Source organism: Bufo gargarizans, chromosome 1 (assembly GCF_014858855.1).
Source record: "Bufo gargarizans isolate SCDJY-AF-19 chromosome 1, ASM1485885v1, whole genome shotgun sequence".
NCBI classification, from domain to species: domain Eukaryota; kingdom Metazoa; phylum Chordata; class Amphibia; order Anura; family Bufonidae; genus Bufo; species Bufo gargarizans.
The window spans coordinates 176,910,769-176,931,869 of NC_058080.1; the positions used below are offsets into that span (position 1 = coordinate 176,910,769).

Here is a 21,101-nt window from a genome sequence, read left to right on the forward strand (position 1 = left end):
CACTGATATCCGATTTTGTTATGTGAAGTGCGTCACAAGTCTCACCTATAGAATGAGATCGCTGCTCGTGAGATACACAAACAGATCCACACGCGAGTATAATAAATACATAACCATGGCAACTACAGCCTCTTTTTATATATCTTATGGGACTCTCCTGCAAGAAGCAAAGACATAGCAGCTGCATTACGAAGCCCACATGGAAGTCAAAACATTAAGAAAAAGAATGGAATCTTCCAGAGCTTCTGCGCAGGGAGCAGAAAACGAACTTTCTTCCCGACTTTCTCAGACCATTAGTAATGTGATAATAACTGCACTGAGGTTTTTCCATTATGCACACATCAGACAGGTTATTCTAATGTGTAATGATATTAACAAATTCAATTACAAGGGCATAGAGTAGCTGGAGGCATGGAACATTTAGAATAAACACAATGAAGTCTTTTATTGGCATGAATAACCTAAGCGTTGATATTAAAAAACTAAAATTCTACATAAACCAGAATTACCCACTGAAGCAGTGCATGAAAAAAAATTGGCTAATGCTGTGCAACAACTGGTGGCAAACAGTACACCACAGCGGGCTGCGCTTCGCAGAGTGGAAACTTGGAAGTTACGCTGTTTGTGTAGCTGTCATACATTGCTATGGGGGTTACAGAAATAGCGGTGTGCACCCAACTCTGCCATTTCCGTAAGGCCTTATGCACATGCAGTGTTGGCGGCTCGGATGCGGACCCATTCACTTCCATGGGGCCGCAAAAGATGCGGACAGCATTCCGTGTGCTGTCCGCATCCGTTGCTCCTCAAAAAAATATATAACCTGTCCTATCTATTCTTGTCCGTGTTTTACGGACAAGAACAGGCAGTAATATTAATGGCTGTCTGTGCCGTTCCGGACGCCATCCGTGTTTTGCGGATGGCAACACACACAACGGTCGTGTGCACGAGGCCTAGCACTGTCTGCCCTCGGCTGGGGGCTTGCTTTGGTTTTCCCAGTCTGAGCTATGAAAGGCTGACATGGGAATAACTATTATGTGAGAATACACTCACCTAAACTGTTTATGTAGAATTACATTAAAAAAGGGTTCTGAATGTACTACTTTTGCATTTTACTGACCTGTTGTATGGTTGAAAGGTGTTACGCCATGGTACTGATCACAATGCCATCGCACACTGCATTATTCTGGTTGTGAAAACAATGGAAACTTTGGTAGAAACCAATAAAAATCAGTGGGATCAGTCAGCTGCAGTTTGGATGCTTTGTATTGGGCATTGACACAGCCTCATGGTTCCTGTTATGTGAACATAGCCTAAAGGGTCCATTCACACGACTAAGTGTTTTGCGATCCACAACACAGGTACCGGCCATGTGCATTTTGCGGAACGCACACAGCCAGCCCTATGATAGAAATGTCTATTCTTGTCTGCAATTGCAGACAAGAATAGGACATGTTCTATCTTTTTTGCAGGGCCATAGAAGAGAATTACGGATGCGGACAGCACACCGTGTGCTGGATGCATCTTTTACAGCCCCATTGAAGTGAAAGGGTGGATGCGGACCCAGAAATAGGGTCGTGTGAATGGACCCTAAGGGGGTTGTGCTAGGATTGCAGATTATTCCCTGTCCACAGTATAGTGGATAACTATCTGATGGCTGTCTGACCACTGTGACTCCCACAAATCCCAAGAAGGAGTCCCATTCCCTCGATATGATGGAGCGGCAGTTCAGATGGGGGAAATAAGCATTTGAATCTACTGTCAAGTGCACATCTTTACAGGCCGATTTATGGCAAGATTCCCTTTAAGCATGGCATTCCTCGCCTATCGATTTCTCCTACAGCATAGACCTGGAGGCGAAAATCTGTGATTTCAAGACTCATTCATTGGGATTTGGGAATTTTTAAGCACAGCAGATTGTGCGGTCTAATTATGATCTGCCGCTGGCAAACCACGATACAACATTGGGATGAGCGATGGCATAGCTATCGCTGCTCCCCACGCTGCGGAGGAGATCACTGCATGTAATAGCAGCCGTCTCCTCCGCTAGCGAGCAAGCCACTGTCGGTAGAGAAAGCTTCACTCCCGACAATCGCTTTCCCAATCAGCCTGTGTAATACAGGCTTTTTAAAATTTAGTTTACGAATGGGGAAAACCGAAAACTTTATTTTTTTTTAAAGAGGCAAATTTAATAGGGCCACCCTATTCCATAGGCCACATGGATTTCACAACGTGCATCTACAGCTCAGGTACCTCATTTATTAACCAGACTGCCTACCACTGTGAAGGGGTCAAGTGACACTAAACAGAGAACACCCCCAAAAAATGTACCATTATCTCTTTCGTTTTCTTATTCTTGCTTTGTCCGATATCACAATTGGCTATGGTGAGTGACAATTGAAAGATGCAACTGAGCATGTGTGACCACTTCAGTAGGTGGACGTGCAAATTACTATACAGAGGGCCATTATAATGAAGTGAATATATATTATAAAAAAGAGAATCTCTCACAATAGAGCATCTGTGTAACAAAGTAAATGAAGAAAAGTAGCTATTTTCTTATGCTAATTTATGTTAACATAACTTTTAATGGTGGCACAACCCCTTTAATAAATTAGGCACATCTCATTCTGGCACACAGGGGATTAAGACTGGCATAAGAAACAAACAATCTTAATAAATCGCCCCCCTCGCCCCCCATTTTTTCTAAATCATCAGCTTTTGATGTGGCATCACAATATGAATTATAATGGGTTCAGACTGCTCCATGCTGTGGATGTTTAATAGGCAGTGAGGTCTACATGTCACTTGTCTTCAATGGTTTCGAGGTCTACATCCAAAAGACACGTACCAAAGTAGTGCATGAGCTGATGTGTGAACTGCACCACTGACCTCTACAGGTAAGTGTGCAGGGATTGGTATACAGTATAGTCAAGCAGTTTGAAATGCTAAGTATTTGCCATAGAGATCATTGCTCCCTACTACTAATTGAAAGACAAGATGTGCTGTTAGCGTCAGCGACCTCTGCGGATCAGAAGAGGTCAACATATGTCAGTAACAAAGGGATAATGTGCAAATTATTCCTGGTAACATCCATTTATAAAGAAGACTTGCTCTACAATGTCTTACCCTGAAAGGGCCCGGCTTCCACGATTCCTTCTTTAGTGCTAGCAAAGCCATGAGAGGTGATGTGCGTTTCTGAAAGGCCAAGTCCTACTGGCACTGATCGCTTCAAGTCCTACAAGAAGAGAGAAAGAAGAAAGGTCGAGTCTCAGGACCAATAAAACACAACGTATTTCTCCAAAATGTTCACGGAAATCTGTCACCAGTGACCTCCCTATCCAGCTGTAGACATAGTCCACCTGATTAAAACGCTGTTTTTCTTTTGTTGATGTGAGGCTCTGTTCCCGAGTTATAATACAATCTCTTAATATGCAGATCAGGCCTTTGGGGCAATGAGGTTGTCACCATTGCTCTTGTTGCCCAAGCTCCATTCCTTTCTGTGGATAGCTGTCTCTCTGGCTGCTTTACCACTGCCCTGCCTTGTCAATCAGAGCAACCAGTGAGGGACTGTCCACACAAAGGAGTGGAGCTTGGGTTCAACAAGGGCAATGGTGATACCCTCATTGCACCAATTCAAGGCACTAATGTATTGAAATCGTCCATATTACCTCCTATGCTGGCTAGATTAATTTTTTCCGTCGCATAACAAACTGCTCGTTTCCAGTGGTTACGACCACCCTGTAATCCAGCATTGGTGGCTGCACTTGCACACTATAGGGAAAATGCGGTCTATCTGCGCTACAGCGGTGGCCGTAAGCCCTGGATACAAGCCGTGTATAATGCGATGGAAAAAGGAATCAAGTCAGCAAAGGAGACAATATGGACAATCACAATTAGTATGTGGCTTGTATTAACTTTCTCTACATGACGAATGCCATTTGCTGAAGTGACACAACCCCTTTAAGGGTCCTTTTATCGATGATCAGAGTACTGGGGAATAGTTTGTATAAATGCTCGCCCCTGATAATCTGCCAGTGTAAAATGTGCCAGCAATCATACAATGAACAAGCAAATGCTTGTTCAATGGGTGATCGGGTCATTTGGGTGGCACAGAAAATCACTGTTCCTGTGCGGCAGATCGTGGTGTATAGACAGCGATCTGCTGTGCTGGAACAATGATCTACTATGGGGACAAGCGATCACTGTATTGAACGCTCGTCTCCAATTAGTGGAGGTAATTTTTGTATGTAAATGCAGGGATCATCTCTGCTGATGATCTGACAGATAATCAGCAGCGTTTCCAATAATCTGACAAATCATCTATACGTGTAAAAGGGACCCAAAAAGGTGGATTTACACGGCCCGATTTTCGTGAAAACCATTCCTGCAAACGCAGCGGTCTCCTTCACTGAACGAGCACAGACTGCTGGGAAGGACCGCTTCCTTCCCGACAATCGGCTGTAACATCGAGACATGTAAACCCGACAGTAGAGTTGAGCGAACACCTGGATGTTCGGGTTCGAGAAGTTCGGCCGAACTTCCCGAAAATGTTCGGGTTCGGGATCCAAACCCGAACGCCATTGAAGTCAATGGGGACCCAAACTTTTCGGCACTAAAACGGCTGTAAAACAGCCCAGGAAAGGGCTAGAGGGCTGCAAAATGCAGCAACATGTAGGTAATCCCCTGCAAACAAGTGTGGATAGGGAAATTAATTAAAATAAAAATTAAATAAATAAAAATTAATCAATTGGAGAGAGGTCCCATAGCAGAGAATCTGGCTTCCCGTCACCCACCACTGGAACAGTCCATTCTCAGATATTTAGGCCCCGGCACCCAGGCAGAGGAGAGAGGTCCCGTAACAGAGAATCTGTCTTCATGTCAGCAGAGAATTAGTCTGCATGTCATAGCAGAGAATGAGGCTTCACGTCAGCCACCACTGCAACAGTCCATTGTCAGATATTTAGGCCCAGCACCCAGGCAGAGGAGAGAGGTCCCGTAACAGAGGATCTGGCTTCATGTCAGCAGAGAATCAGTCTGCATGTCATAGCAGAAAATCAGGCTTCACGTCAGCCACCACTGCAACAGTCCATTGTCAGATATTTAGGCCCAGCACCCAGGCAGAGGAGAGAGGTCCCGTAACAGAGGATCTGGCTTCTGCATGTTATAGCAGAGAATCAGGCTTCACGTCACCCAACATTGGAACAGTCCATTGGCATATATTTAGGCCCTGGCACCCAGACAGAGGAGAGGTTCATTCAACTTTGGGTAGCCTCGCAATATAATGGTAAAATGAAAATAAAAATAGGATTGAATGAGGAAGTGCCCTGGAGTCCAATAATATATGGTTAAGGGGAGGTAGTTAATGTCTAATCTGGACAAGGGACGGACAGGTCCTGTGGGATCCATGCCTGGTTCATTTTTATGAACGTCAGCTTGTCCACATTGGCTGTAGAAAGGCGGCTGCGTTTGTCTGTAATGACGCCCCCTGCCGTGCTGAATACACGTTCAGACAAAACGCCGGCCGCCGGGCAGGTCAGCACCTCCAAGGCATAAAAGGCTAGCTCTGGCCACGTGGACAATTTAGAGACCCAGAAGTTGAATGGGGCCGAACCATCAGTCAGTACGTGGAGGGGTGTGCACATGTACTGTTCCACCATGTTAGTGAAATGTTGCCTCCTGCTAACACGTTGCGTATCAGGTGCTGGTGCAGTTAGCTGTGGCGTGTTGACAAAAGTTTTCCACATCTCTGCCATGCTAACCCTGCCCTCAGAGGAGCTGGCCGTGACACAGCTGCCTTGGCGACCTCTTGCTCCTCCTCTGCCTTGGCCTTGGGCTTCCACTTGTTCCCCTGTGACATTTGGGAATGCTCTCAGTAGCACGTCTACCAACGTGCGCTTGTACTCGCGCATCTTCCTATCACGCTCCAGTGCAGGAAGTAAGGTGGGCACATTGTCTTTGTAGCGTGGATCCAGCAGGGTGGCAACCCAGTAGTCCGCACAGGTTAAAATGTGGGCAACTCTGCTGTCGTTGCGCAGGCACTGCAGCATGTAGTCGCTCATGTGTGCCAGGCTGCCCAGGGGTAAGGACAAGCTGTCCTCTGTGGGAGGCGTATCGTCATCGTCCTGCCTTTCCCCCCAGCCACGCACCAGTGATGGACCCGAGCTGCGTTGGGTGCCACCCCGCTGTGACCATGCTTCATCCTCATCCTCCTCCACCTCATCCTCGTCCTCCAGTAGTGGGCCCTGGCTGGCCACATTTGTACCTGGCCTCTGCTGTTGCAAAAAACCTCCCTCTGAGTCACTTCGAAGAGACTGGCCTGAAAGTGCTAAAAATGACCCCTCTTCCTCCTCCTGGGCCACCTCCTCTTCCATCATCGCCCTAAGTGTTTTCTCAAGGAGACATAGAAGTGGTATTGTAACGCTGATAACGGCGTCATTGCCACTGGCCATGTTGGTGGAGTACTTGAAACAGCGCAACAGGGCACACAGGTCTCGCATGGAGGCCCAGTCATTGGTGGTGAAGTGGTGCTGTTTGTAGTGCGACTGACCCGTGCGTGCTGCAGCTGAAACTCCACTATGGCCTGCTGCTGCTCGCACAGTCTGTCCAGCATGTGCAAGGTGGAGTTCCACCTGGTGGGCACGTCGCATATGAGGCGGTGAGCGGGAAGGCCGAAGTTACGCTGTAGCGCAGACAGGCGAGCAGCAGCAGGATGTGAACGCCGGAAGCGCGAACAGACGGCCCGCACTTTATGCAGCAGCTCTGACATGTCGGGGTAGTTGTGAATGAACTTCTGCACCACCAAATTCAGCACATGCGCCAAGCAAGGGATGTGCGTCAAATTGGCTAGTCCGAGAGCTGCAACGAGATTTCGCCCATTATCACACACCACCAGGCCGGGCTTGAGGCTCACCGGCAGCAACCACTCGTCGGTCTGTTGTTCTATACCCCGCCACAACTCCTGTGCGGTGTGGGGCCTGTCCCCCAAACATATGAGTTTCAGAATGGCCTGCTGACGTTTACCCCGGGCTGTGCTGAAGTTGTTGGTGAAGGTGTGTGGCTGACTGGATGAGCAGGTGGAAGAAGAGGAGGAGGAAGCCGAGAAGGTGGAGGTGGCAACAGGAGGCAAAGAATGTTGCCCTGCGATCCTTGGCGGCGGAAGGACGTGCGCTAAACAGCTCTCCGCCTGGGGCCCAGCTGCCACTACATTTACCCAGTGTGCAGTTAGGGAGATATAGCGTCCCTGGCCTGTGCTTACTGGTCCACGTATCTGTGGTTAGGTGGACCTTGCTACAGATGGCGTTGCGCAGTGCACACTTGATTTTATCGGATACTTGGTTGTGCAGGGAAGGCACGGCTCTCTTGGAGAAGTAGTGGCGGCTGGGAACAACATACTGTGGGACAGCAAGCGACATGAGCTGTTTGAAGCTGTCTGTGTCCACCAGCCTAAATGACAGCATTTCATAGGCCAGTAGTTTAGAAATGCTGGCATTCAGGGCCAGGGATCGAGGGTGGCTAGGTGGGAATTTACGCTTTCTCTCAAATGTTTGTGAGATGGAGAGCTGAACGCTGCCGTGTGACATGGTTGAGACGCTTGGTGACGGAGGTGGTGGTGGTACATCCCCTGTTTGCTGGGCGGCAGGTGCCAACGTTCCTCCAGAGGCGGAGGAAGAGGCCGAGGCGGCAGCAGCAGAAGAGGTAGCAGGGGGAGCCTGAGTGACTTCCTTGGTTTTAAGGTGTTTACTCCACTGCAGTTCATGCTTTGCATGCAGGTGCCTGGTCATGCAGGTTGTGCTCAGGTTCAGAACGTTAATGCCTCGCTTCAGGCTCTGATGGCACAGCGTGCAAACCACTCGGGTCTTGTCGTCAGCACATTGTTTGAAGAAGTGCCATGCCAGGGAACTTCTTGAAGCTGCCTTTGGGGTGCTCGGTCCCAGATGGCGGCGGTCAGTAGCAGGCGGAGTCTCTTGGCGGCGGGTGTTCTGCTTTTGCCCACTGCTCCCTCTTTTGCTACGCTGTTGGCTCGGTCTCACCACTGCCTCTTCCTCCGAACTGTGAAAGTCAGTGGCACGACCTTCATTCCATGTGGGGTCTAGGACCTCATCGTCCCCTGCATCGTCTTCCACCCAGTCTTGATCCCTGACCTCCTGTTCAGTCTGCACACTGCAGAAAGACGCAGCAGTTGGCACCTGTGTTTCGTCATCATCAGAGACATGCTGAGGTGGTATTCCCATGTCCTCATCATCAGGAAACATAAGTGGTTGTGCGTCAGTGCAGTCTATGTCTTCCACCGCTGGGGAAGGGCTAGGTGGATGCCCTTGGGAAACCCTGCCAGCAGAGTCTTCAAACAGCATAAGAGACTGCTGCATAACTTGAGGCTCAGACAGTTTCCCTGATATGCATGGGGGTGATGTGACAGACTGATGGGGTTGGTTTTCAGGCGCCATCAGTGCGCTTTCTGCAGCAGACTGGGTGGGAGATAATGTGAACGTGCTGGATCCACTGTCGGCCACCCAATTGACTAATGCCTGTACCTGCTCAGGCCTTACCATCCTTAGAACGGCATTGGGCCCCACCATATATCGCTGTAAATTCTGGCGGCTACTGGGACCTGAGGTAGTTGGTACACTAGGACGTGTGGATGTGGCAGAACGGTCACGTCCTCTCCCAGCACCAGAGGGTCCACTAACACCACCACGACCATGTCCACGTCCGCGTCCCTTACTAGATGTTTTCCTCATTGTTATGGTTCACCACAACAACAAAAATATTATTTGGCCCAATGTATTGTATTCAAATTCAGCGGGATATAAATTTGAGGCCTAGTATTTAGGCGCTGGGTGACCGGTATGGATTTAGTGACAGAATTAGACTTGGAAATGCACAGTAGCGTGTGTGTGAAGTTATTCTGAATGACCCTATGTGCACCTTGAATATTATATACCCTTTTAGGGATAGATTTCAAATAGCTCTGATATAGCAGAAACCACTAAATTATGAAATTGCTAAATTGGGAATTGTATTTCAACCCAGAACAAAAAATGTGCTTTGACGGACACTAAATAACTTGCCCATCCACAACAGTACAGCGGTAACGACAGATTTAGCGGGATATAAATTTGAGGCCTAGTATTTAGGCGCTGGGTGACCGGTATGGATTTAGCGACAGAATTAGACTGGGATATGGCCAAAAAATAACCACACTATTGCTGGTTAAATGCACTTGGTGTGACAGCTTGACCAACCACACTACTGAGGGTTAAATGCACTTGGTGACGGCCGCAGCTTGCCCCTGATGTAGTATATGGCCAAAAAATTAACAGACTATTGCTGGTTAAATGCACTTGGTGTGACAGCTTCACCCTGATGTAGGCTTTAGCCAAAAAACAACCACACCATTAGGGTTAAATGCACTTGGTCGGGGCTTGGATGCACTTGGTCGCAGCACCGCACAAGACACAAAATGGCCGCTGATCACCCCAGAAAAAAGTGACTGACAAACGGTCTGGGCAGCCTAAAAACAGTGAGCAATTGAATTTCAGCAGCTCAATGATGCACAGCTGCAGATCGATCGATTAATCAAGTCCTTTGGAGGAGTTAATCTGCCTAATCTCGCCCTACTGTCGCAGCCGCAACCTCTCCCTACGCTAATCAGAGCAGAGTGACGGGCGGCGCTATGTGACTCCAGCTTAAATAGAGGCTGGGTCACATGGTGCTCTGGCCAATCACAGCCATGCCAATAGTAGGCATGGCTGTGACGGCCTCTTGGGGCAAGTAGTATGACGCTTGTTGATTGGCTGCTTTGCAGCCTTTCAAAAAGCGCCAAGAAAGCGTCACAAAAGCGCCAAGAAAGCGACGAACACCGAACCCGAACTTTTACGAAAATGTCCGGGTTCGGGTCAGTGTCACGGACACCCCAAAATTCGGTACGAACCCGAACTATACAGTTCGAGTTCGCTCATCCCTACCCGACAGGTAAAAGAGTGCTATGATCATTATACTGTAGCTATAAAAGACTGTCCATACAATAGTCGCTGCTACACACACCAATGACAAGATTTCTTTTGCTTCTTCTCCAGTCTGATCACACAATATAATCTATCATACAAATGTAATATGTAGCATTGAGATATTTTCACAATAAAAAGGACAACTGCCTTAAACGAGCAGAGTAAGCAACAAGTGCCAATAAAAATGTTAATCAAGGAGTGTCTACTTGAAAGTTTATTACAGCTGTGTCACTGCTGAAGCAAATATCTGGGATTGTCCCAACGCATCCAAAATGAAAAACGAAGCAATGTTGTAATAGCAGTGAGGGGGTTGTGCCACAATGGACATGCATCACCTTTCAAAGGCCTATAAATAGGGGGCTTCTGCACCCCAGTTGTAGTGATCGGTGGGAACCTCCAAAGTCTGACATTTATTACTTATCCAGTCTGTGGATAAATGATAAATGTATAAGGTGCTCAACCCCTTTCATTAAAAAGTGAAAAACAAAATAAATAAATGGTTTTCACATTAATTTAGTCATAGTGCATGTTCAGCATTTTTTCATCTGGTTCTTCCATTAATCCCAGGAACAGGAGTGATATTAGACACCACCAAATGCCAATATTATTCAATGAGAAAAAAAAAAAAAAAAAAGTTCAAAGACAAGTTTGGTCATGATCGAAATCTTTACCTTCACCAAAACACACATTTTGAAACTCCTTCTGGTTGGACAAAGCACGTGAACACATTATAAGAGAGATGTGTTTGCCGGGCGCATTTCCAAGATGTCTTTAGCTAAATAGTCAAAATATAGTAGCCTTACAATATGGTCCAATATTTGAGAATGTCTAATATAAAGTCAAGTATAATGCGTGTTTTCGGCATCCTACCGACTTGTAGTAAGTGGAGTACAAGACTTAGATGAATCATCTGGGGTATTCTAGTCAGGGGATAACTACAGTGGTGCTTGAAAGTTTGTGAAACCTTCAGAATTTTCTACTGGATCATTTTCCTTAATAAATAACCAAGTGGAATATTTTTGACTAATTTGTTTGATTTGGTTATTACCTATTTTTAGTACGTCTGTGAAACTCCTTTGTAGCATTAGGTCAAATTTATGCAGAAATATCAAAAATTCTGAAGGGTTCGCTTTCAAGCACCACTGTAAGTGACAGGTGGCAGTCCGACCTCTGATCTGGTGAAATGGCAAGTTGAGCAGGAGCTCTGCCACTCCGTTCGTTCTCTATGGGACTGCTAGAGATAGCCAAGTGCTGTTACCAGAGTATCTAGTAGATTTCCTTGCACAAATAAACCTGCACACCAATGCCAATTAATCATTCCTAAGGACCAGCTTGTTTCATACAGGCGAAACTTGAAAAATTAGAATATTGTGCAAAAGTCCATTTATTTCAGTAATGCAAATTAAAAGGAATTGCATTAAAGGGTTTCTACCACTTGCATATCACATATTTGGTGATCAGACACTAGCGATCCGCTAGTGTCTGATGTAGCTTACAAGCTAATTATTACCTTAATCCGTTCGGCCCATACCTCAAAAAAAGCACTTATATCTTTATGCAAATGAGCCTCTAGGTGCTATGCAGGCGTTTTTCCAGCACCTAGAGGCTCCGTCTACCTTGCAGTTTGCCGCCCATCGCCTCGCTCCAGCACGCCCATCTCTTACCGTATTCGATCCTCCCCCTGCTTCAGCCTTCAGAAATCCCGCGCCTGCGCCGTTCGTCGCGGCATTCGGAGGCATTCGGCGCAGGCAATGTCTGACCGCTCCGTGCTCAGACATTTCCACTGCGCCTGCGCCGATGTCATCGGCGCAGGCGCAGTGGAAATGTCTGAGCACGGAGCGGTCAGACATTGACTGCGCCTGCGCCGAATGCCGCGACGAACGGCGCAGGCGCGAGATTTCGGAAGGCAGAAGCAGGGGGAGGATCGAATAGAGTTGAAGATGGGCGTGCTGGAGCGAGGCGCTGGGCGGCAAACTGCAAGGTAGACGGAGCCTCTAGGTGCTGGAAAAACGCCTGCACAGCACCTAGAGGCTCATTTGCATAAAGATATAAGTGCTTTTTTTGAGGTATGGGCCGAACGGATTAAGGTAATAATTAGCTTGTAAGCTACATCAGACACTAGCGGATCGCTAGTGTCTGATCACCAAATATGTGATATGCAAGTGGTAGAAACCCTTTAATGCAGCTTAAAGGGCTTCTGTCACCCCACTAAAGTCATATATATAATTTTTTGGGCTAGTTAAATTCCTGATACTGCGATATATGAAAATATAATGGTGTTACATTCCTTCAGCAGTTTCTTATAAAAAAATAACTTTTATAATATGTAAATTAGGTCTCTACCAGCAAGTAGGGCGTCTACTTGCTGGTAGCCGCCGCAAAAAAAACGCCCCCTCGTCGTGTTGATTGACAGGGCCAGCCGCGATCTCCTCCTCCAGCTGGCCCTGTCTGCATTTCAAAAGTCGCACGCCAGTGCGCCTGCGCCGATGACATCACCGAAAGAGAAGACGTCATCGGTGCAGGCGCACTGAGGGAGTGCTGAGGAGGCGAGCCTCCTCATTTCAGAGCGCCTGCGCCAAAAACACAGGTGTGCGATTTTTGAAATGCTGACAGGGCCGGCCGGAGGAGATCGCGGCTGGCCCTGTCAATCAACACATGAGAGGGCATTTTTTTGCTGCGGCTACCAGCAAGTAGACGCCCTAGTTGCTGGTAGAGACCTAATTTACATATAGTAAAAGTTTGTTTTTATAAGAAACTGCTGAAGGAAAGTAAGTAACACCATTATATATCCATATATCGCACTATAAGGAATGTAACTAGCCCAACAAAAAAAAATGGACTTTAGTGGGGTGACAGAAGCCCTTTAAAATTTGAATTTTGTGAAAAGCTTTAATATTCTAGGCACAGTGTCACCCTCTAGTCAGCTAATTAATCCAAACCCCCTGAGGAAAGGATACCTCAAAATTGTGACTTTGGGGTTTCATAAGCGGTAAGCCATAATCATCCAAATTATAACAAATAAAGGCTTGAAATATCTCACTTTGCATGTAATGAGTCTATCGCATATACTAGTTTCAGCTTTTAAATTGCATTATTGAAATAAGTGAACTTTGCACGATATTCAAATTTTTCGAGTTTCACCTGTATACTGCCGACATCCCATAAATCTTACCGCACCCCCTGAGCTGAGGTGCAATCTGGCAATGTGGCCCCCAGACCAAAAAAAGGTTTGGCATGTCTGGATGAGATACAAACCCCTCTTCTAATGCTGTGGTAATTCATTATAGATGGTGCTGTAGATCCAGCTCTTTCGGTGATACAAGTAGTCATTTTAATGGGAACAGGGCCAAGAACAACACACTTCAGTTCAGCAAAAACAGTAGTAACATAACAGCTATATAGGAGTTTAATGTGAACACTTGTACAATAATAACGTATTTCCCTACCCGACAGAAAACTGGCTTACACACACCTGAGAGGCTGAGAACATTTTTTATAAGATAAGGTGTGTGTGTCTGGGGGGGGGGGGAGACTTAGCCTAAAGCCTTCAGATATGATGACAGGTCCCTGCTATTGCATCACTGCCAACCTTGCTGCACCCATTTTGCAGCAGCCACTCCCTGGGACTTGTAAAAAAACAAAAAAAGCGGGTGCTGCCACACTGCCATCATACTAATATTCCTTGAGCTTTATTTTTCTCCTCAGTGACTGACAGTAAGCCATTTATGCACTGAAGTGAAATGTGAGTGTTTAATTATGCGATCTGGAGTCTGAAAGTCTGAAAGGAGTAGTAGTGCTGAGGTGCACAAACAGGATTAGTTGGTGCTACATGGGATCCACATCTCTCAGTATATGTTTACACCATGTTGGAGGACATGTCATCTCAGGCTAAACCTCTAAAGACACTTTATCCAATCTAAGCGTAAAAAACAATGAAGCCATCAATATCAGAACACCCCATACAACATAATTTATATAATACCGCATTGTGGTCCTTCTGCAGAAAACCATGGAGAATACTGTAAGCAGAGTACATCAGCAGTGTGTCTACATGTCGGGCTCTGCTATGCAAATATGAACCCAGATGAGTGGGGAATACAGCAGCAAGGAGCGAGGACCAGGACTTATATGAAAATGGAAAGGGGATTACCAGCAGGCAGTCCATTTTCATGGGCATGTTACCCTAGATTTTACGGAAAATGCGGCATACATACGTAATTGAGTAACCAAAAAATAATTATATCTGCCAACTCCTGGAGAGTCCGAGAGGCTCCAATACAGAGGGGAGATATCCTGGACACCCAAAAGAGTTGCCAAACCTCAAACTATGTTATGGGCAGCTTTCTCCCAAAAATCAACCCATCGTGAGCGCCAACTGTACGTGGTACATCACTAAAGGGATAGACCCAAGAAAAAAAAAGTGACTGGTCATGGCCTGAAAACACCTGCTGCAATTAACAGTCTCCTGCTTACCATCTACTGAAAGGTGGCAAGTATATAAATAATCCAGTGCATCACATATCAGAAGTATGCAACTCAGCCCAAGGCGACATTCATATGACGGCTGGTTTCATTGCATTCTATGGGGCTAGTCACAGGACCGTTTTTTTTAATGGTGAGAGAATAATGACATCCAAAAAAAGGACATGTCCATTCAATTGCCCTGTTTTTAATGGCGGTCTAGATAGAAGGGGATCTATCTAAAAGCCATAAAAACGATAACGCTATGAAAAAAATAATAATAATACCTCTTCAAAATTACGCACAGGAACACTTGCTCCCCACTGGAGGCAACAAGACCTGATGCCAGCTTCCTGAAGTCACTTGATCACACTGGGAGCATCAGGTCCTGCTGTCTCCAGTGCGCAGCAAGTGCTCCCGCACGTGACTGCAGTGAGGAGAGTTTTTTTGTTTGTTTTTTGTCGGCGCTACCAGGGGTGGGATGAGGCAGAATACTGTGGGGGGCATTATTTATACTGGGGTAAAAATACTGGAGGGGACATAATATATGTTGAGGGCACTGCAGTAATTGGGGTTAAAAAATAAAATAAATAAAAAATAAAGATGTTCATCCGTTTTTTAAATTCATTAAAAAAGGGATGCAAAATAGATGGCCAGACTGGATGGGATGCACATACTGATGTTAAATGGGAAAGAAAAAACGACAGTATATCCATTCTGTAACATCTGTTATTTTTTACTCTTTCATGTGAATGTGCCCTAACACAAGTATCGTAAAACTGGAGATTTTAGCTTGGCAAACAATTCTTCAAAACAGTCATAGGGAAGGCTGTCAATAAATTGGTAGACCACCTACCGGACTCCTAAGCATGCAAAGTAAAAGGCTTTCAATCAATAAGTGAAACTGTTCAATCCATCATCCAAAAATGGAAGGAGTATGGCACAACTGCAAACCTACCAAGACATGGCCGTCCACCTTAACAGACAGCCCAGGTAAGAAGAGCACTAATTAGAGAAGCAACCTATCGTCACTCTGGAGGACTGCAGACTCCACAGCTCAGGTGGGAGAATCTGTCCACAGGACAACTATTAGTCATGTATTCCACAAATCTGGCCATAATGGAAGAATGGAAAGAAGAAAGACAGTTTTAACAGCAAACCATAAGAGGTCCAGTTCGCAGTTTGCCACAAGCCATGTAGGGGACATAGCAAACATGTGGAAGAAGGTGCTCTGGTCAGATGTTAAACTTTTTGGCCTAAATGCAAAACGTTATAGGGGTCATTTATGACTAGATATACAATTTTTGGCATATATTTGTTGCAGATTCGGTCGCTAAGGGGATTTGTGGCCGAATCTGAATTCTTCCGCATCTATGCCACATACGCCAGTGGGGTCATAGTGTGGGTGGGCCGGCTGGTCCATTTCATTTATCATTTTCTATGACTGTTTTTGGCATAGATTTAGTCCAGCAGTGGATGCACCTGTTATATAAGAGGCCTCTACACATTAAGCACCAGCGTAGAGTAATTGAGACCGGCGTCTAAAACACCAGTCATAATAAAATGATCCCATATGTGTGGCAGAAAGCTAACATTTCACATCACCATGAACACACCATCCCCATCATCAAACATGGAGATGGTAGCATCATTCTGTGGAGATGCTTTTCTTCAGCAGGGACAGGGAAACTGGTCAGAGTTGATGGGAAGATGGATGAAACTTAAATACAGGGCAGTCCTGGAGGAAAACCTGGTAGAGGCTGCAAAATACTTGAGACTGGGACGGTGGTTCACCTTCCAGCAGGTCAATATCCCTAAACATACAGCCAGAGCTACAATGGAATGGCTTAGATCAAAGCATATTCATGTGTTGAAATGGCCCAGTCAAAGTCCAGACCTAAATCCCATTGAGAATCTGTCGGAAGACTTGAAAATTGATGTTCAGACGTTCTCCATTCAATCTGACTGAGCTTGAGCTATTTTGCAAAGAATGGGCAAAAAGGTCATCCTCTAGATGTGCAAAGCTGGTAGAGACATATCCAAGAAGACTTGCAGCTGTAATGCAGTGAAGGGTGGTCCGACAAAGTATTGACTACAGCAGTGTTTCCCAACCAGTGTGCCTCCAGCTGTTGCAAAACTACAACTCCCAGCATGCCCGGACAGCCTTTGGCTGTGCGGGCATGCTGGGAGGTGTAGTTTTGCAACAGCTGGAGGCACACTGGTTGGGAAACACTGGACTACAGTATGGGCTGAATACAAATGCACACCACACTTTTACAAATTTGTATTCATAAATAAAAAAACCATGCATTTCACTTCACACATACTTGCTACTTTGTGTCGGTCTAATACATTTAAGTTTGTGGGTTTAACGTGAAAAAATGTGGAAATGTTCAATGGGTATTGATACTTTTCAAGGCACTGTATATTCCACATACTGTACATGGAAATACTTGTTGGGCTGCATGGATTATCTTTATATGCAAATTTCTAATAGAAAATACACATCTTTCTGCCACAGTCATCAGATATCTAATCCATTTGTTTTGCTTTATACCAAAACATGAATCAAACCCATTTTTATAAAACTTAACAACCCTTTTAAAGATGTGTTCACATACATCAGAACACATATATACCAGGGTATCTGCCGGCAGAAATCCAAAGCTGGCACCTGAATTGCAGCAGCAGATGTGCAGTCTGAAGTGCTGTGGATCCACACAAGGACTGACCCCATTGTAGGGTTGGGCAACATCAAAAATATTCTCACGATAACGATATTAAGAAATGTATCGCGATAACGATATATATTGCGATAAATGCCCATTTAGAATAAAAAACAAACACTCAAAACATGTACTCGTGTTTCCTTGATAAGGTGACAAAAAAAGGCGAACTGTGTTTTTTACATTTTTTTTCTGTTCCCTGCATAGGAGATATTTATCAATACTTTAATAGGTTGTACTTTTTCAGAAGTGGCTGTACGTAGTATATTGTTTTTTTTATTGTTTATATATTTTTATATGTAAAATTGGGAAAGGGGATGATTTAATATTTTCTTTTAACGGCCATGCGAATAGCATCTGTCCAAAAATAGGACATGTCCTATTTTTGGCCTTTTCCACAACCAGACGGACCCCATTGAAATCAATAGGATCGTTTTTAACGGCTGATTGACAGGAGAGCACTCGTCTAATGGCTGTTAAAAATGAGTACACTTTATCTATATGGCTATTTAGGGGTGAAAAAAAAATAATTAAAAAAACCTCACCTCATCCACTTGCTCGCGCTGCGGCAGTCTCTTCTCTCTTCATTAATGGGGGACATTATTTTAGCTGGGGCCAAAATAGGGGGCATTATTAAAGCTGGGGGCAGTAAAAAATAAATAAAAAATCCTACACTACGGGGGAAATTATTTTAGCTGGGGCCTACCATCCTGTGAGTGTCTCAGAAGGGTGCGTCTAGAAATAACTGCCAATCAAATTCATCCATTTTCCGTTAAAAACGGACATGAAAAACTGATGCAAAACGGACAGAAAATGGATGCACGCACTGATGTAAAATGGCCATGTAAAACTGACAGCGTGTCCGTCGTGTGCATGTAGCCTAAAGGGGATGTTATAATAAAAAATAAAAAAAAAGCTACAGTCTACATCCAAGCTCATGAGTACATTATAAGGCGACTTAAAAAAATAATATGACCTTACGATGGAAGCCTCTATATTATTCATTCTGTTTTACGTATAGAAATAAATACCATGTTAAAATTGTGCTCTACGGTTTCGTCATAGTCTCCATTGCTGGTTACAGGAATTTCAGCTGCTGAGCTTCTTGGGGAATCTTGATCCATTGTGAGCTCCTACAAGTAAGAAAATTTTTTAATAAAAACCACATAGAAAGGCAAATGGAAATCGGACTACATTCTCATCATAGAAGCATGGTTTTTGCTGCTACAGCGGAGCCAGATGAAAAGCACATGTTGAAAGCAGCAAAAACCACTTGCAGTTTTCATTAAAAACACATAACATACATGGGTTGTCCCATTAAGACAAGAAAAAGGATAGGCCCCCCTTTGACTTACAATGGTTTTAGAGACAGATCCGTCTTGGCTATGTTACAGATGATACAACCGGATCGGTTCATAACGGATGCAGACTGTTGTATTATCATGACGGAAGAGTTTTTGCTGATCCATGACGGATCCAGCAAAAACGCAGATGTGAAAGTAGCCTTAGGCCTCAGTTTTTGCGGCTCGGGTCGGGACCCATTCACTTCAATGGGGCCGCAAAAGATGGTGACAGCACTCCGTGTGCTGTCCGCATCCTTTGCTCCGTTCCGTGGCCCTGCAAAAATAAAAATAAAATAGCATGTCCTATTGTCCATTTTGCGAACAAGAATAGGCATTTCTACAATGGGCCTCTCGTTCCGCAAATTGAGGAAGGCACATGGGCGGCTTCCGTTTTTTGCAGATCCGCGTCGTGTGCATGAGGCCTACTTGGAACAACGTAAAGAAATCAGAAACTATTACTGTTTCAAACTAAAATCACCTGAAAATCAGAGTTACACATTTTATCGGTAATACAAAGCAGCTAGTAACATTTGTACATAATATGTAACTACACAAATCCCATTCAGTTTCATGTCCTAATAGTTTTTTTTGTCCTAATCAACCATTATCCCCTCCAGTATTGCACTCCTTCCTTTATTACAGCATTCTATATATTACTCAAGCATAAAATATGATTCATCTTCCATGCAAGTCTTAACAAACCAAAGAACACTGCTACTCACTAGTGATCACATTGTGAAACTGGTTCTTGAAGGGGCTGTGCAGTGGTGTAAAATCGAAGACCTATCCTCAGTATCAGATCGGTGGGGGTCTTAACCAGTATTTCTGCCAATCAGCTGTTTGAGGGGGCCATGGGGCCTGTGTGATTGAACTGATTCAAGTGAATGGGACAGCGCAGTTGTAGCTATACTGCTACAGTGAGACGCAGCGCTCGCTGATCGGCAGGGGTGCTAGGAGTTGTGCCCCAGCTGATCTGATATTGATGACCTACCCTGAGGAAAGGTCTATTATGCCACCGCACAACCCTTTTAGGCTACATTCACACTGGCGTTTTGATTTCAGTTTGCGAGATCCGTTCAGGGCTCTCACAAGCGGTCCAAAACGGATCAGTTTTGCCCTAATGCATTCTGAATGGAAAAGGATCCGTCCAGAATGCATCAGTTTGCCTCCGTTCCGTCTCCATTCCGCTCTGGAGGTCGGACACCAAAACGCTACCTGCAGTGTTTTGCTGTCCGCCTGACGAAGCGGAGCCAAAAGAATCCGTCCTGGCACACAATGCAAATCAATGGGGATGGATCAGTTTTCTCTGACAATCTGGCACAATAGAAAACGGATCCGCCCCTATTGACTTTCAATGGTGTTCAAGACAGATCCGTCATGGCTATAGAAGACATAATACAACTGGATCCGTTCATGACGGATGCATGCGGTTGTATTATTGTAACGGAAGCGTTTTTGCAGATCCATGACGGATCCGCAAAAAAAACGCTAGTGTGAAAGTAGCCTTAAAATGCCATTCCCCTACCGATCTCCGCTACTGTATTACTTTATAGCACACCCCCACTGTCACATTGTCATTTTACTCACTAGATAGATGACTTTCAATCCCCATTGTACTTCAGTGTTCACGTAGCTGTATCATTTTTGAAATGTTATTGGAATTTTTCCTTTACTTATTTATGTTCTTGTCCATGTTTTTTTCCCCTTCTTTTTTAGATATTTCATATAATGACAAATGTAGTATGTTTTCTTACTCAGTTATTTACGCTCGGATGCGAAAACCCAAATAAATAACTTTTGAAACTAAAAGGCCATTCCCATCTCAGCCGTTTATGGTGAAGACGAGAGTGCCAAAAGGTATGCGGTGGCCAGAGTTATGGAAACAGCCGAGCGGGCAATGTTACACCGTTACATCACTCCCTTAGATATGAATGGGAGATCTGGACCCAGTGCAGCACAGCCTGGTCTCTGACCACCTCTCTACACTACCTACGAGTATTTAGATCTCAATAATGAATGGCTGAGATGGGATTCCAATAGCTTTGAATGGCGCAGGAGCTGATGGTTATCAGATATACTTTTGTTAAGTGTCAGTACTCTCCTAACCGGTCTGTGCCCTTTTGGCGTAAAACATGTTTTGTGCTCATTAAAACATGGCAAATGGACAAACCACCTTAGGCCAGGATCACACAACCAAAATACACACAGGAAAATTCCAACATGTATTTGCCGTGGAATATGCAAGAGAAATCTGAGGCTGACCCTCAAACATCTGCCACAGGTTTGCAGTTTCTATTGCTGGGGATTTCACCCCATTGAACTAGGCTAATCCACGTGCTGCCACCCAAGGAGGTTTCCACACAAACTGTGGCAAGAATTGACACGCTCTCTCTTTTATTGTCAACGTAAACTCCAAATGGACGTACAGAAAAATGTCTGTAGTTCTCCGTTATACTAACATGCCCCCATTCTTCGGTGTGTAATACCTATGGTCTGGCTCAGCAGAAAGTTAAAAATCCTAGCAGCCAATTCCTGTGTATTGGGGGGGGGTACCACAATCTGTA

General features: G+C 45.1%; 1 protein-coding gene across 3 annotated transcripts in view; it reads right to left on the reverse strand.

Moving 5' to 3' along the window:
• The window catches only part of ARFIP1 (ADP ribosylation factor interacting protein 1), a 183,831-nt gene that overhangs the window by 86,952 nt on the left and 75,778 nt on the right, over positions 1 to 21,101 (reverse strand). For all 3 annotated transcript variants that reach the window (XM_044300343.1, XM_044300344.1, XM_044300342.1), the window contains exons 2-3: positions 18,226 to 18,327; positions 3,127 to 3,235 (exon numbers count right to left, since the gene is read on the reverse strand). In XM_044300343.1, the coding sequence (XP_044156278.1) occupies positions 3,127 to 3,235; positions 18,226 to 18,318 (202 nt within the window). In that variant the 5' untranslated portion in view covers positions 18,319 to 18,327. The remainder of the gene's footprint in view (positions 1 to 3,126; positions 3,236 to 18,225; positions 18,328 to 21,101) is intronic.